Genomic DNA, 16,712 nt, shown 5'->3' on the forward strand with positions numbered 1-16,712 from the left:
TTAGCAGCCCATCGAAAAGCTGTTCGACCTTCCGCATCCGCTTCGTCGATATTAGCTCCTTTTTCAAGAAATAACTCAACAACAACATCATGTCCTTTGTATGCGGCGTAATGCAATGGAGTCTGTCCATTCCGGTCTTTTGATCCAACCTCGGCACCGCCTTCGAGCAGTATGCGGGCAACCTCTGTATTTCCAGCCAAAGCCGCTGCTTGCAAAGATGTGTCACGATAACTATTTTGATGGGTACCTTTGGAGTGGACACTGTGATCGCCAAGGTAGTCTAGTTCATCGATGGGGAAGTCAGAAGGGTTTGGAATATGTACAGGATTTTCATCTGCTCACCTGTTGATTCACACTCGGGGTTAGCACCTTCTTGGTTGTTTTTAATCTCATCGACATTAGCACCGCTGTCCAGAAGTAGTCTCACCACCTCTGGATTCCCACGAGTAACAGCGATTTTCAAGGCTTTACTGTAAGGCCTCCTTGCCCTGTTGCTTTTGGTACCTTGCTCCACAAATTGTCGAATGGCAGTCTCCGAGCAATTGGCCACCATGGTTTCTAGTAATATTTCTTCGTACTGTTGGCCTACGTTTGTGTCTGCTCCTCTAGCAACCAGCAGTTCGAGGATGGTGCCAAGTCCATCGGGAGCACTGCAAGCTGTCTTCAACACCGCACCATAATCAGCATTTGGATCCGCTCCATGATCAAGAAGTAGCTGAACGATGTTCTCATGCCCGCCCTCTGTAGCAGCGCAAAGTGCTGTACTAGGTACCACATTCCCGTAGATTAGAGAAGGATAGTCTTCTCCAACAGCATTAGGATCGGATCCATGTTGTAACAGAAGCTGGACAACTGCGTAATGCCCAGCCAAACATGCCAGAAGCAAAGGTGTACCTGGCTCTTTTCCAGTCATGCCAACAGGCAAGCCTCTCTCAAGAAACATGCGAATCAGGTTTTCGAAACCTCCGTATGCAGCGATCTGAAGCACTGATAAGGCTGAAGTCTCTTTAGTTTTATCCTCGGCGCCATGCTCAAGAAGTAGGCGAACAATAGACTCATGATTCCCTTTTGTCGCAGCCTCTAGTGGTGAAAGGTTGCCGTTCTTCACTAGGTTGGGTTCCGCTTTGGCATCCAACAACAATCGGACAACATCTTCGTGACCATTTTTAGAGGCACTTTGTAGAGGTGTCGTCCCCTCCTTCTTTGTCAAGCTATTGAATCCCATTGCGTCGTCGCTGTCCTCCCAGGACGAGGTTGCATTCACCTGTGCTCCATGCTCGACTAGCAACTGGACGATCTGCAAATGGCCATTACCTGAGGCTACTTCAAGAGGAGTGTGCAGCGTTTGGGAGACCTTTGTAGCCGGACTTGTGTTGTAATCACTCTGATCACCATGTTGTCTCTCCAGGATCTGAGCTGAAACTGCTCCAAAACTTCCACCAGCGATTTCTGGGTCCGCACCACGATCAAGAAGCAGCTGAACCAATGCCTTATGCCCTGCTGCAGCAGCTATCTGTAACGCAGTTCCAATATATTTCCCCTCGGAATTCACGTCCACTTTCTTGTCCAATAGTAATTCTACCATTTTCTCTTGCCCGGTAGTAGCAGCAATCTGTAGGACAGTCCCGAAACTTCCTTCCTGTTTGTCGGGATCCGCACCTTTGTCGAGGAAGTACTCCACTACATCACAGTGTTTGCCCAAAGTCGCAATTTGGAGTGCCATGCCGAACTCTGCACTATGGTCAACGAGCAGTTGGACAACTTTCAGATGTCCAGCTCCCGAAGCAGCCTGTAGTGCTGTGCCATATTTTCCTCCTTGATGGTTAACCTCTGCACCACTCTCAAGTAACATCTGCACAACAGGATGGAAGCCTTCTCCTGATGCTGCTTGCAGTGCAGTGCAATACTCTCCACCCTGGGCGTTGACGTCTGCCCCTCGGTCTAACAGAAATCTCATAATCTTGGTCGATCCTGTCCGGGCAGCTGCTTGTAGTGCTGAGTTATAAGGCCCTCCCTGAGCGTTGACGTTGGCTCCGTTTTCCAGCAGAGTCTTAATTATTTGCCAATGCGCACGTCGGCATGCCGCTTGAAGAGCAGTATCATACATGCCAAGCTGGGCATTCACGAGCGCTCCCGCTTGAAGAAGTATCTGAACAGCATCAACGCTTCCACTCACAGCTGCAGCTTGAAGTGCAGTGCCATAACTCCCTACTTGAGCATTGGGATCAGCCCCCGCGTCTAATAGTACTCGAACTACTTCTGCATGCCCACCACGAGACGCTGCCTGTAGCGCTGGTCCAAATCCTCCGCTTTGTATATTGACATCTAATCGTTCATCTAGGAGTAGCTGGATAGTCGCTTCATGAATCATTAGAGGTGATGGATCCAGACGACGCTTTTGCCTTCCGGGCTCGAGCAGCTCTTGTTGTTTAAAGAGATATTCGACAACTCTAGTGACCCCATTCGGATTCCGTTTGGCTGTCGAGACTTCCTCGCTCTCGCTGTACTGACCACCTAGCGCATTAACTTCAGCGCCCTTTGCAAGTAGACCTTTGACAACATCTAAGTAGCCGCGCAGCGATGCGGCTTGCAGCGCTGTTCCGAATTGGCCCCCTTCGGCAGAAAGATCTGCGCCTTCGAGTAACAATTTGACTGTGGCGTTGTGGCCACGAAGTGCTGCTGCTTGTATTGCAGAGCCGTATTTTCGTCTCTGAATATTTCGATCTGCGCCTCGGTCAAGAAGGAGTGTAGCGATATCATCACAGCCCGCTGAGCACGCCCGAACCAGAGGAGTCTCCATATCGTCATCCTTTGAATCCACCTTTGCTCCAGCATCAAGGAGAATTGCACTATGATGAGATGACCATACTGGCTTGCAAGATGCAGACCAGAAGCCCCTCTAGCATTCACCCGTCTCACAGTAGAGGGATTGGCTATACACAGCAACTTGACTACTTCAGCGAATCCAAATGTACATGCTGTGAAGAGGCAGGTCTCTGGGCGACTGAGTGACTGCTCAATCTTGTCTTTGAGAGGATCATCCAAGCCCAAAGTTTGAGATGCAGCCTCAGCTTGCAATAGCCATTTAGCAAACCAAGGCACAACTCCATCGTTTCTTGTCATGATCTGCGTCAGAGGACCTCCAATCTTGTCTTTGTGATAGTTGTTTTCACAGCGTTCAACGTGAGTCGCCCAGTATAGTGTCGCATACTGGTAAAGAGTTGCTTTCTCCACGTAATATCCGATGACAACCACTCTCTAGTGAGGAGAGTGTTGAGACAGATTTCGGCAGCAGTAGCATGGGTCACCTTTGGCGTGAAGTCTGGCCTAGCTTCGAGAAATTCCCGCACTGACAAGTGAGTAAACCTGAAAATATCGAGTTCTGTATCGAGGACGATGAGATTACCGCAGATATCTAGTAGAGTAGAGGCAGATATCGGAATTACTTCTCCATTCTCGTCAAGCGAGACAGCTTTGATGAAATCTACAGCAGATAAACGAGCCTGAGCACAGAGTACTAGCTGCAATGCTGTATCTGCGATTCTTTGGGTCGTGTTTCCGGATGATTGGATCTCTGCATAAATCGCGGTGTATACATCTGCGAGCCCCTTACTTCGTTAGGCAACCTTTTCAGTTCTTCAAGCACGTCTTTCTCGAACTTCATCCGTTGAGGATTACAAAGGTTTTGAATCTGTAGAGCTACCCACAAGAACCTAGATAAATCCATATAAGCAACACTTTAGGAGTTGGAGGCATTGAGTACTCACATTCCTTGTGCTCCATCGATTAGTGTCTGAATCAAGTAATCCCGAAGCTCTGGAGAGACTCTTCCGCCGAGCAGTCTTTCCTCTTCGACAGCCCGGGTGACTTCAAGCTCAACGAATCTCTCAATATCGCCCGTATTGTTGCTTGCATCAACAATATGGCTGGACAACTTCGTTAACCGAGATGCAATGTCATCGTAGTTACGGCTGGTTACCAATATTTTGACTGGACACGAAGCATTTTGCAAGAGGTCCTTGATGGTAGATAGTAGCTGATATCTTGATCCAGGAATGCATTCGTCGACAGCGTCGATAATGATGGTCGCTCTGTGACTCTCTAACAAGTCAAGGATCAATTCTTTGCTCTCTATTAAACTCAGATCTCTGGGGTTTACACCCTCGAAACCTTCCTCCTCAAGTTCTTGATGTTTCCTCAACACCACATCTTGAATGTCCATTTTGGGCTTTGGACATGCCAGTTGTCGAAGAAGGCATCGGACTATTGGACTGGGGTCGGCTCGCTCAGGCTCATTAGCATTTCTCGCGCAGTAGACATACGCTAGCGGTTCGGCTTGTGGATTCATCCGATTTTCTCTCAATGTATCAATGACTAGTGACCTATTGCAGTCCAAACCTTTAGCCAAGATGGGCTGAAATACACCAGCAGACGTTGCAGAACTTGAACTTACGCAAGGTTACTCTTGCCAGAACCAGCTACAATATACGTGAGCAATCTTTCTTCCGGATTCAACGTGGAGGACCTGTGTGAAAAGCTGCTTACGTATTCCATGAATCCATAACAACGAAGAAGATGTTGATTTCCTCCATTCTTCGTATTGAGTTTGTTCAAACAACCAAATCCCGGAACCTTTCAAACGGCCCTTTCTCACACTTTCGTGGTGCTCCGAGTAAGGGATCTTGGAGATCCAATCAAGTAACTCCCGTTTTTTTGTGCCTAAGACACTGTCAGTGTGATAGTGGTTGTACCAAGGAAGTGAGAAACAGACTCGCAAGATCTTTGGTGAGAACCGTCAATTGATCGTTGATGTGATCGATCCCTAGGTCGCCGAGTGCTTTCCTCAGTTCTTCTTTGTGTTCTCGAGCCCCTTTTGATAAGCGCTTGATGCCTTGACTTGCATTGCGCAGGGCTGTCTCTTTGAGCGTTAGCTGATGCAGAGCATTTCGAGATGATTCAGTAAAGAGTACTTGCACTCAGCATCTATCAGCCTCGCAATCTCATCTACACAAGCCTGTTCGCTTTGTATGTTATCTGCAAGTTTGTCGACATCCCAATCTGAGATTTGCAGTATGTTCTTCGCCATACGTTCTATTGTGATTCGTCAGCCCGAGAACAGAAACTAGATAGTCTCGATCGGGATGCCTACTCGCAGTATCCTGCGCATAATATCGTTTCGCCTCGGCTAGGAATGTTAGCACAGAGGCGTAAAGCTTGACAATGGCCTTCTTGAGGAGGTTCGATGCTTTGGAAGATTCTTCTAGGTAAAGCTCTTCGAAAATTCCATACCGACCAATCAGGTTGGTTATCTTCTCCAATTGGTCGTAAACGCTGCCGAGCTTTTCATTGTCGCCCGTCGAGAGCTTTTGCTGTTGTCAGCGAGCCTCGAAATAAAGGGCGCGGGAAGAACTCAACCTGAAGGAAGAACTTGATGACAGACCAAGGTAGTGCCAAATGCACCGAATCAAGCTGGGCCACACAATCTCCAATGCTTTCCAGCTTCTTCAGCCAGGACGCAATTTTGTCAAACACATCGCGTAGCACGATCACTGTGCCGTCTCTCTTCTTGATTCTCCATTGTCTGTCCTTGCATCTCTCGCGTTTCTTGATCGCGGCCGCGAGGACTTCTTCAAGGACTGGAAGCTTATCCGCTTTCTCTAGACGAAGCTGCTCTTCATCCCCGGGACGGAGCAGTTTGACAGCCTCACTCCACAGGTCGTCGCCAGATTTCTGCTCAGTAGCTGGGCTTGGACCAGCAGCTGTTCCTGGATCGACTGGATCAGTGTTTGACATCATGTCAAGCAGCTTGTTCGAGAGCAAAGACGGGGCTATAGGCACCCACTGAAGTTCGATGTAGAAAGAGCAGCTGTGGCTTACATAAACACTAGCGCATGAGTGACATGCAGCATAAGCTAAAAATAACCCATGCAAACTGCGTGAATTCTTGGATCCAGTTAGATCTAGAAGAGTTTGTTCATATCAGATAAAGAAAGATTCCATTCAATTCTCGTTCTAAGATACCGCAGTAATTGTTACAATGTTTGGATTGGCATCTCAATAGCTTCCAGGATGTGATAAAACACCCACGTGACCTATCTCTGGTAGGTACTCAAGATAAAATGCCTGTAAAAAACCGACCATTCAAGTGATCTTTGAAGAAATACTTATGTCTGCTTCAACAAGGATTTTAATGCCATGAGATGATTCGCAAAGGAATTGATGGCAACATGGCATGGTGGTGAACTCCCAAAACTTCGTTTACTTGATACCGCGCTTCGATGATGAGACAGAGAGAAGGCATAATCATCTCTGTTTCTTCAACAGGAACATCACATCAAGCTCTCTTCCAAGTGAAGTCTGTAAGCCGGCGAATTTGTATATCTTCAAATGCAGCATAGACATAGACTACACTAGCGATTACAGCATTTGATACTTCTCGTGGACCATGGCTCACTGAATAGTACTTGCGCCTTACCAATGAATACAAAATTAGTTTCAGCATCATTTAGAATTATCGCAAAAGTCATGCATAAGCATTAAAGTTAGCTTAGACATCACCATTTGACACCCAGCCTTCAGTGGGTGTAGCTGTCGTTGTCTCTGGCAGATAACCTACTTTACCCTGCCAGGGGCTTTCTGCCTACCGCCAAAGCTGCTGATAGAGGAATCTTAGCTCCTTTGTCGTACTTTTCATCTAACAGCCTTTCCATTTCTTCTCTGACTTTCTTCAAATCTCCATTAAAGCTGGCTTGCCGATCCCTAGCCATCGGATTCCCACTTTCCCAAAAGAAGCGCAAGAACCCTTCTTTGCCAACATCAAACCCAATATGCATCACTTCGGATTTCACATCTCGGAATCCTGCCGTCTTTAGGCCTTGCTCTAACTCTGCACGCCCATACCAGTGTCGCGGTGGTAACAGTGGTGGGTTTGTATACCCTGGATCTACCGCCGTGGCGGCCTCTTCCCATAGCGCGTGTGGTCCGCAGTTCTCATCGAAATCCCATAATCCGATGGCGACAATACCATCGGGCAGCAATAGGCGCGCCCACTGAGCAAGCGTGCCCTCCCCGGCCGGATCTGGGAGCGCTTGAATAGCCATTGTGCTGAAGACGTGAGAGAAAGAACTCTCGGTTGCCGCACCGCCGATGGGTGCTGCCATGTCTACTACCTGAGCAGTGACTTTGGTTTGATCGTGGGTAATTGACATAAGCTGCTCGAGCATACCTGGTGAGATATCTGTTGCAAGAATATTGAGACCTGGGTATTGTGCTGCGAGTAGGTGCGTTAGGGAGCCAGTGCCAGCGCCGAGGTCGATGGCGCGGACGGAAGGAGCATTCAAGGGATGCATTTCATTAGCAAGGGTGATAAGTCTAGCAGCGGCGATGCCAGAGCTACGACCAACGGCATTATCGTATTGCGCAGCGGCGGTGTTCCACTTAATTGGGTCGATCCATTTGTTGTTGGGTGTTTTTTCGGTGGCCATGTTCAACGTATTTTATGAGAGCGATTGTGCGATACAATTCAAATCAGGAAAACCCAGAAATGAAAGATTTTATGCTCTTGCAATTAACCGCGAACTTAACCGGATCAGGACTAAACCCCAAGTTCCAAAAAGTTTATCCAGGAACAATCCTGGTGACCAATGCCAATCATATCAAGTGAAACTGTGCTGTCATGACAGAACATTTGATACGTATTTCGTGCAGACATTGAATGCCTGGCGTTATCAAGATAGAAGTATTTCATGTTATATTAGAAGAATCGCAAAGCTCTCCCACATAGGCTAGTTACAGAAGCCCCTCTCAAATTCGTCTTTTACGATCTTGGGAACCTAAAAGACTATGATGGTTCTATGCTAGAGACACGATGGTAGCGGCCCCAGGTTCCAGCACCAAATTTGGAACAGGACGCTTCTGATTCAATCCTGGATGTTATTGTATCAAAGCTGAACTTGGAATCGTGGATGCGTCCGTAGATAATGGCCATATCGGACCAAGAAGATCGGAACAGGTAGAAAAGCAAGAGCTATGAACGCAAAAATGCTATCTCCCCATCCATAGCCTACTTTTCCATAAAGTGGTTCCGCCGCCAACGGTAGAATAGCTGAAACAATCGAACGAACCATGATATTGCCCGCTGTGGCGCTAGCAGCAAATACAGTATAAGCATCTATCAAATACATTGAGACTGGGAGAAAGCAAAACATCGCTCCAGTGCTAACAAGAGCACTTCCAATGATGGGGACGATCCAGTGAGTATGGTACTCGATGGACCAACCACACCAAAAATATCCCGTAGGAATTAAAATGGACCCAATGATCAATGGCGGTAGACGATCTTCGGGCCTAATCTCATTTCGACGAGAATTCTGATGTTTAAGCCATCCATCAGAGAATGAACCAACTACAAGCTGCCCAACAATGAATCCCACTCCAAGACCAAAAAGAGTAAGGCCAGATTGCCAAGTGGTGAAGTTGTACTGCGTCTGAAATAGTAAGGCAAAGGTCGACAGAATCAAATTCAGATAGCTCAAGGCAATAGAGCTCTGCAAAGCCAGAATGAGCGTTACAGGAGAGTGTATCAGTAGCTTCACCGGTCGGACAATTGCTGCGCGGATCACAGATGCTGGCGTTGGCGCTTGAGTTGTGCCGAGCGGGTTTTGTTTTCGAGCGTGCCTTCGAGCTAGAAGAATGGGTGCATATGTCTCCTTGAGAATGACAGCTGTAAGTATAGTGAGGATACCCGCGAAAATGGCTATAAACCAGAAGATCCATCTCCAGCCCGCTTTGAGCGCGAGTATACCGCCTATCGTAGGGCTGATCGAGGGCCCAAGGGTTGGCCCCACCGCGAATATTGTCATCGCGAGGCCTCGACGCTCAATTGGCATCAAATCCGCAATAAAGCTTGGGCCAAGAGTTCCGGTCCCGTATACAGAGAAAGCTTGACCGAGCCGGAAGGTTATAAACATGGGAATATCAGAACTCACAGCGCATGCTACGGTGAACACAACGAACACCAAGTTCGAGGCGTGAACGACTGGAAGTCTGCCATACAGTTCACTGAGTGGGGCAATCACCAGTGGCCCTAATATGTAGCCAGCAGCATATTCCGAGATCGTGAGTGTGGCAATCGTGTCGCTCTTCGAATCAAACTCTCTCAAGAACTCAGGCAAGGCTGGACCAAAGATCGAAGACGAGGAAGAACTAACAATTTGGATTAGCTTTCTGGTCTTGAGAGATCAAGAACAGCGTACAAAACAAGAGTAATTGTTGAAATGAGCAAGATGATGCTCCATTTCTGACTTGGACTCCAGTTGAGAGGATTATCAGGATCATCTGGTCCATCCCATACTTCATCTTCTAGTACCTCGCTTGGATACCTGCCATCTTGGGTCTGCGTTTTCAAGTCTGGCACAGTTGTGTTGTCCTCCCTTTCGGGAGACAGTGAGGTCTCGGCCATTGGCATTCTGGCAAGCACAGCAAGACAGATACTACTGACAAATGAAGAACGCCCGATCCTGAATTCTGGTGGGGGATTGAGCCGGATGGTGTCGGTTTGGGGGTGAACCTAGATACCGTGCGAGTTGAACTGAAGTTGGCGTTTAATTTGGCTCCATTGCTGACAGTTTTTGCAGTAGTTTGTTCTCCTAACAACTATGCACAATGAGGGGGCAGCTATCATTTCACATTCATAATGTTGTACTCTCTCTACGAGCTAACGTTGGAGCAGCAGAAAGCACTGAGATTGCCACTCTTGACCCCAACAGTAGGTTCCGGGACCGTGCACTTCCTAAAATTTGGTTGACAGTCATGTTACACAGTGCTCAATACCAATGGCCTTTACTGGATGCTTGTTGAGACTGGTCTGGCCTTAATAGCCGTGAATCTTCCTCTCTTGTATGGCACCGTGAGGAAAGTAAGTATTGAATCAGTCATACGATCCGTGCGAAGTTTTACTTCAATTGGATCCCAGAATGCCACCAATGGCTCCTCATCCAAGATTTCTTCTACACACAGGAAGAATAGTGGGTCTCAAGAGTATGGCGACCACATTGAGTTGGCCTATGGTGTGCAAAACAACTCCGACACTAAAGCTACTTCCGCACAACCTTTGGATCCTATTGACGTGGAAGCTAGCAACATCAAGATCACAAAATCTTATGGTGTGGATTGGAGTTGTGAACAAGTGTGCAATGGACAATGTATGTCTCTGCTGAGAATAGCGTTGAAGAGACATAAAGAATTCGGTGGATTTAAGCTTTTTCGGTATAAATTAATCCATAGCAACTATGTCACCATGTAAGGCTTCATAGATAAAGTGATTGAGTTCTTCCTGCCATTGTACAGTACATGTACGTCACGCTCTTTGGGACTGGCCTCCTAACGCAGCACTATGCTCGACCCACGTGTTTCGCAACCTATATTGTCACTGTTGTCAGATAAAGAAGATTTTGTTGAGCAAGCATCCATGTGATCAAGTCGAAGTCAGTCTTGATCTCGAAGAAGTGTGGTGGGCTACCAAAACGAATGCCATAAAAATGCAGGAGAATTGGCGCGTGTGGTGCAATCAAGAAGGGATCAGCACGAGCGCTTGGAAAAAGAAAGCTTGATGTCAATCAAACAGGCCGACATTCAACCTGCCAGAGAGATGAAGAATCGATGCATTAAACCCAGAGGTGTGATTATCGATCCCAAGAAACCGGTTCGCCCATACAGGCTATGCTATGTCCTGGTTCATTTTCCCGAGCCCCGCCTATCAGTCAGCATTTATTATTGAAAGTTGTTGGAATATAGAGTAGATATGGAGGTATAACCAGGTCTTAGCACTGGATGAGATCGTTGTGGTGGCACGTGCAATACCAGCCCGGGAGCGCTAGTCTCCCTAGCACTATACCTAATCGGGTATAGCGCACGTGCTTGGCCACACTCTCTATATTACAGCAGCTTAGATAGAATTAGAGCTGCTGTAGAAAACACAACCAATATAGTCGCTGACCACACGTTCGCACCGTGTGCGTCCTCCTGCCTTCCTTCCTGTCTTCCGTACGTGACAGGAGCTATTGGGTACCTCTATTATAAATAAAAGTGCATATAATCGGCATATACTATCCACCTCGGTATGGTAGCAGTGGGTCGGCCCTCCATCGTTGCATTGACAGCGGCTTGCCTCTCGATCTGCAAGTTGGAAATGCCTCCGGCACATTTTTGATTCGACAAAACGGAAACGACTTGGACGTAACAGATTTTGATAACCAAGATGCATGATCTAGACCACACGAAATAAATTTCAAAGTGGTAAGCTCCACCCAAAAGGACTGCATGCAGGGATCGACATTTAACAGTGATGCACTTAGTGGAAATACCATTTGTAATGATATATGCAATTGATCACGCCGCATGTTGCAGAAAATGTTGGTCCAGAATAGTTCTCTTGGTTTTCCCAAATGAAGAGTAGCGGTTGCCATAGGGTGTCAGAAGATAGCTGTGCCGCATGCCAGGATCCTTCAAATGTCACAATTGACCTAGCTAGGTTACGTTTACTCTCAAAATCACCAGCATTATATTGTTCTCACTATACGAGGGTTACGAGTTAGTTTGTTACAATCCTTCAGAGCTAAGAACTCCGCTGAACGAATGAGGCACAGCAGACCAGATCCGAGCAATTGACGATGGAGCAGGGTCTGGTAGTCGAACGGCAACCAGTGACAACAAAGCAAGAGCCTGTTGACGCCAACATGCCTGACGAATCCTCACTGCAAGGTGCCAGATTAGGTCCTCGATCATCCGGGTGCGTCAGGTTCCGTTGCCATCAATGTAATAAGATATAGCCTGAATAAAGGATTTCCAATATTGATCAAGACGAAAAAGTCCTCAAATTAACTCCTTTCAAGTGAGCAGAGGTCACTTCTAGGACATCAAAAGAGACAAGATTTGTGCATTTTGTACAAGGAAAGGGGCAAGATAATTTTTAGAATGTCATTGTATTAGGTTACATGAGGATCAAAGATGAGAGACTGTTTACGAGAGCTTTCAACCTCAAATTGGAGTAGTCACGCACGGATACGTCGACTTTTCAACAACCAAATGATGAATTCAAAATGAGTGTAATTTTCACAAAGAGTAGCCAAACAAGAACCGAGCTTCGCTCTTAGGCATAGCTCAAGAATGTTAGCCCTCTTACTCCCCCTTCCCAAGCATGGCCGTGCTAGCATCAGCAACCATGCCCGATCTCCATCACTCACCACCGTCGAATTTCCATCCTCCCAGACCAAACCGTGTTCCATTTCAGCCACCATTTCCACCAACCTCTAAACACCGAACACTCTCCAATTCTCGACCACAGAGTAATTCCCCATAAACCAAGTCCAGCGTTTAGACAAATCAACATCCAAACTACTCCATCTTCACTGCACCAACTGTGATACAAGCAAGACCACCATCAATCTACGTGAAGTAGACAAGGTGACAGAAAAGTGAAAAGGTGAGGAGCATACCAATGCAATGCCCAGCTTGCGTAGACGGGAATTTGTGGTTGATAAGTCAGATACGAGAGGACACTTGTGCTGGTATTTTGTTCTAACCGCAAAGGACGTATCTTGGTGGGTGTATATTTGGACTTCATTTCATGAAGCTTCTTTCTCGCAGGCTTCAAACTTCAGAACATGTCTGTACGTGTATAGCTTCATTCACCATCGTAACTTCTGCCTCTTGCCAACAATACATTCTTCCATTTCAAAGAGGTTTGTTCTTGTTTCGTGTGCTTCCATATGGCACCGCCGTCCCGTTGACTTGCTGAAACCTCCGTCATTCCCAACAAATATCCATCTGTTTTGAGGTCTTTGGCTAGTATATGTCCATAATCTTCTTCTCTTCTAAGCCAATCGTCCAAGTCTCGCGCGCTGCTCGTCTAGTACCTTTGCTGTAGCACATTAGTGTTGTATCGTCTAACAGGAGGAAAAGGAAGCTCGCAAGCGTCGATAGGGAAGCCGGATAGGCTTACCTGGCCTGGGTATTCTGAAGTTGAAGAATTTCGATCTCACCTTCATTCGCCTCCTCCAGTCTAGAATAATACTATGTCAGTGTGATTGATCTCATTGTAGAGAGACGCTTGATGAGATATTTGTTCCAGAAAGCACGTACCCGATGTGATATACTCTGCTATCCCTCGCAATGGTAGTAGGAAAGCATGCGACAACGTAAGCTGTCTCGAGAATTCTAAGTTCTCGATAGGTTGTTTGAAAAAGAATATGGTAGATCCCGAAGGATGTTCTCAACCACGAAAGGGGGAGATGTGACACTAAGTCATATGGTATAATCATGAGACAATTCTCAAATTTGGGTTCCAAAAAGAGGTGCGGCACTGTCTCGTCGTAATCTCACCCGAAGGGAGACATGGCCGACATGGTGAGACATTAAGACTGGAGCCAGCGACTATGCAGCGCCTTGACAAATGAATGTAAGGACGCTTATTCCGCCTAGATCATTGATCATCCCAGAGGGGCGCAATGTTCAATAGGTTCGACCTAGATCCCGAAATACATGAGTCAGTTTTGATGTTCAATGGTGAGTGGATGCATACTGTGGAGGCTTACCTAACCCCGGCTTGGGAAAAGCGGATAGACCTTGGGGTCCCGAGGGGCCCCAGGGGTCCAGTGCTCCCACTGGACCCGGTCCATTGTCTCGATAAGTAGAGCCTCCGGTCTGGTGATGGTTGTCAGCACATCTTTTTCTCATTGATGGAGTGTGGCACAAGAGGATCTGTTTAACAAGCATACCTGATGGGTTCATTCCTACCGCCTCTCCAGGACTGGCAGACTTAGTTGGCTGCAATGTGCAAGGACAATGAGCCACAGCCCTAAATGAAAGGTCATCTGCATTCACGGGAGGGAGCGGTCTACTTCTCTAGTGCAGGAAGCGCGTAATGATGCTGGTAATGATGACGTGACATGCGCGTTCAGGTGTTCGACTTCGGCGCGCTTGGTGACTTAAAGAAGGTCGAAAGAATGAAGATCGAAGCGCTTAGCCAAATAGATGGAGTAGAGAAGTAACAACAAGAGAGAGAAGATCCGATGCCGTGAAAATGTGGAGACGATGTGGCGAAAGTTGAGGTCGATGAGTTGTGAAAGTTGAGAGGTCGCAATTGTGTTGAAGTTCAGGAAGAGCAGTGGAAGTCGACTAGCGCACAAAAGCGAGGTATTTAGTCACAGGCAGTATCACAGGTTAAAAAGTAGAGAAGAGAGCTTTGCTTGCCTAAGACTGAAATACGAATTAAATAAGCAGAATCTCACGATTTCACGATTATTGAACTTTGTCAAATTTTATTAAATTTTTTTCAAATAATTGTGGTGGTTTTCAGATTCATGAACAATGAGCTGCACTGTCAGAGAGCTTGAAGATATGAAAAAGTGAGAAAAAGCCATGAACTTTCTTTTGCAATCGCTGACGTACACAAGAGATGAAATCACTATCCCTAAAGGGCAATTCTCTACATGGGATTCAGCATTAGGCGGCTTAGACTCGACGTTTTTACTTAGCCTCAAACATGTTCTGCCAATCAGAGGTCGAAGTGATACTTGTGACCAAAGGGCGCAATATTGTTCCAAAACATCTCATTCTCGGGAAACACAATGAACTTGAATATTCAGAATGTGAATAGCACTTCGCACTGGAACTGCTTGTTTCGCTTGAAAGGGAGGAGGTTCAACAAAAGTGTACGCGAGTGATTAGGTCAGACTTATGTTGTCGTGATGTGCCCCAGAATATCAGAATAGTAGAGATATATACCCAAAAAAGAAGCGCTGTTGATTCAAGTCATGCCAAGAACGAAGAGAGATCTGCGCTGAGTTATGAAGGGGTCCCATGAACCCATTTGCTTAGATCAGCTGCCAGACATTTGAGAGTTCTTGCGGATTGGTTGGGATGACGCAATTGACAGAATCAAGCATGAAGAACGGTCATCATCTTCATGCCACATAAACTAAGTCAAGAGATCAACTTCAAGGCATGGAATAATTTACCTCTCATGTTCAGACGAGATTTCTACCAAGGCTATGTTCTCAACCACCTCCTCTCTTCTTAGTACTACTGACTACAAGCAACTAACTCTATGTCATCTTCCAGGTCCGGCCTTATTTTGATTGTCTAGCAACGGTGTGGCTGCGCTTAGGCCGAAGGGTCGCCACGTGCTATACAGGGCGAAATAGATTGCCAAACCTTGGAAAGACCAATTTTCTGCAACATCAATAAACTTAGTGCAAAAAGTAGAATTGGTATTTGAGCTACCATAGACAGGACCATGTCCTGTAATTGGCAATGTGGCCCTTGATTATGCGTAACTCTCTTGCCACTCCATCACTTTGCTTCAACTTCACGAGGAGAGAAATACTGCCTTCTCAATGTACCTAGCTGCTGACGGACTTTAAATCCGTATGGACACAAATTCCGTTCGTAAGCGCTGTTCGTATTGAAGCAGCATGCCTACCTATTTCTGCCAAGCTAATATATGATCAGAGTTATGTGTATATCTCAACAGGTGACAATCATTGTATATTATTGTCATAACAGCATAGCCTAAAGCCAGCTCCGATCACCGTTGAACCGCTAATGCCCCAACTTTATGACCATAAAAGCTAGCGTACTCAAACGCTAGCTCCATATTACTTCCACAACCAGTTTACCGGAAGCTGATTTTCTTGATCTCGCCTCCAACCTCACCTTCTCCAAACTCTCTTGTGTTTCGAGCTCTTCCACACTTCGATCTCTACCCTGCTTCGACCCCTTCCACACTTCAACCTCTTCCATACTTCGACCTCTTCCATACTTCGATCTCTTCCCCACTTCGACCTGTTCCAAGGCTCGAGCTCTTCTACAAGCCCCTCGGCCTTGACGCTTGATCAATATCTGCAAAATATCACCGAGCCTTGAATTCGAGTACTGCCTCTCGCAAAGATGGTGAATCAAGAGGTAAGAGTTTACTTGAACCCTTTGGTAACAATAGAAGCTGACCTTCAATTCAGGCGTTTGACGACGCGGTCAAAAGCCTCCCCGCTCACAAGGACTGGTCTAAGGAGACATCTATCAACACCCTGCTGGATTATGTCCGTGAGACAAAATGCACGGAATTTGTAGATCACATGTTGCGCATTTCTATCATCAAACACGAAAGAAAGGTGCTTCTGGACAATCTTCAAGAGAAGCTTCTGGACAAGGCCCTCGACCACTCCACCAAGAAGGCGTTGTTCGAGCACGTTGTCGCTCGTGTGGAGGAGTACAGATTGCAGCGTGTTGAAAGCGAAGTCAAGTACCGAGCATATCGTGTCGCTGACCAGCGCGAGGACGATGATGAAATCTTCTCGTACCTGATCCAGGTTCGACTAGATATGGGATTTGCAAAGCCTGTTCCAAAGACGGAGATTGAAGCTGATCGCAAGGGTGCAAGCGCCAAGGTTGCTGAGTACAAAGAGCTCAGTGACTCAGATGCCGAACCGGACAACGACGTGTACGATGACGGTTCCGATAGCAGCTTTGGTGCCTGAGCTTATTCTCGATGGAATTGTAGATGTACATAGAATAATGGGAAGGAATACGAGCAAAAAACAATTCAATAAATATAATAAATTATCCAACGTGGGCAAACTCCCGAATTATTTTTAATAGCGCTTGGATTCTTGTTCGACATTTCGGCGAAATATTGGTCCTTCGTTACAACACTA

The 16,712-nt window shown here is 46.6% G+C and overlaps 7 protein-coding genes across 7 annotated transcripts; 2 read left to right on the forward strand and 5 right to left on the reverse strand.

Moving 5' to 3' along the window:
* Window positions 1-1,030: 1,030 nt before the first annotated feature.
* Window positions 1,031-1,339, reverse strand: LY89DRAFT_555156 (ankyrin repeat protein; the record flags this gene model as incomplete). The annotated part of the gene is made up of 2 exons (XM_018208357.1): window positions 1,031-1,240; window positions 1,283-1,339. Coding segments are annotated over 2 exons (267 nt in total), but the record flags the coding sequence as incomplete, so codon positions are not given.
* Window positions 1,340-1,774: 435 nt separating this feature from the next.
* On the reverse strand, window positions 1,775-2,209 carry LY89DRAFT_560229 (ankyrin; the record flags this gene model as incomplete). The annotated part of the gene is made up of 1 exon (XM_018208447.1): window positions 1,775-2,209. A coding segment is annotated over one exon (435 nt), but the record flags the coding sequence as incomplete, so codon positions are not given.
* A 1,623-nt stretch (window positions 2,210-3,832) lies between these two features.
* LY89DRAFT_491450 (uncharacterized protein) lies at window positions 3,833-5,829 on the reverse strand. Its single transcript, XM_018207900.1, has 8 exons — window positions 5,416-5,829; window positions 5,150-5,363; window positions 4,975-5,091; window positions 4,772-4,912; window positions 4,546-4,719; window positions 4,454-4,478; window positions 3,980-4,382; window positions 3,833-3,926 (listed from the first exon to the last, which is right to left on the reverse strand). Exons 1-8 carry the CDS (start codon window positions 5,794-5,796, stop codon window positions 3,915-3,917), a joined length of 1,467 nt encoding a protein of 488 aa, XP_018073822.1. The 5' UTR covers window positions 5,797-5,829; the 3' UTR covers window positions 3,833-3,914.
* A 767-nt stretch (window positions 5,830-6,596) lies between these two features.
* Window positions 6,597-7,500, reverse strand: LY89DRAFT_683300 (S-adenosyl-L-methionine-dependent methyltransferase). The gene has a single exon (XM_018214678.1). It carries the CDS (start codon window positions 7,482-7,484, stop codon window positions 6,618-6,620), a length of 867 nt encoding a protein of 288 aa, XP_018073823.1. The 5' UTR covers window positions 7,485-7,500; the 3' UTR covers window positions 6,597-6,617.
* A 440-nt stretch (window positions 7,501-7,940) lies between these two features.
* Window positions 7,941-9,466, reverse strand: LY89DRAFT_695986 (polyamine transporter 1; the record flags this gene model as incomplete). Its single annotated transcript, XM_018216796.1, has 2 exons — window positions 7,941-9,204; window positions 9,255-9,466. The coding sequence occupies 2 exons, from the start codon at window positions 9,464-9,466 to the stop codon at window positions 7,941-7,943; spliced, it is 1,476 nt and encodes a 491-aa protein (XP_018073824.1).
* Window positions 9,467-9,663: 197 nt separating this feature from the next.
* LY89DRAFT_731867 (uncharacterized protein) lies at window positions 9,664-10,303 on the forward strand (the record flags this gene model as incomplete). Its single annotated transcript, XM_018219625.1, has 3 exons — window positions 9,664-9,766; window positions 9,822-9,916; window positions 9,974-10,303. 3 exons carry the CDS (start codon window positions 9,664-9,666, stop codon window positions 10,301-10,303), a joined length of 528 nt encoding a protein of 175 aa, XP_018073825.1.
* Window positions 10,304-15,948: 5,645 nt separating this feature from the next.
* Window positions 15,949-16,535, forward strand: LY89DRAFT_731868 (uncharacterized protein; the record flags this gene model as incomplete). The annotated part of the gene is made up of 2 exons (XM_018219626.1): window positions 15,949-15,963; window positions 16,017-16,535. 2 exons carry the CDS (start codon window positions 15,949-15,951, stop codon window positions 16,533-16,535), a joined length of 534 nt encoding a protein of 177 aa, XP_018073826.1.
* Window positions 16,536-16,712: the final 177 nt, after the last annotated feature.

Source organism: Mollisia scopiformis (assembly GCF_001500285.1).
Source record: "Mollisia scopiformis unplaced genomic scaffold LY89scaffold_8, whole genome shotgun sequence".
NCBI classification, from domain to species: Eukaryota; Fungi; Ascomycota; class Leotiomycetes; order Helotiales; family Mollisiaceae; genus Mollisia; species Mollisia scopiformis.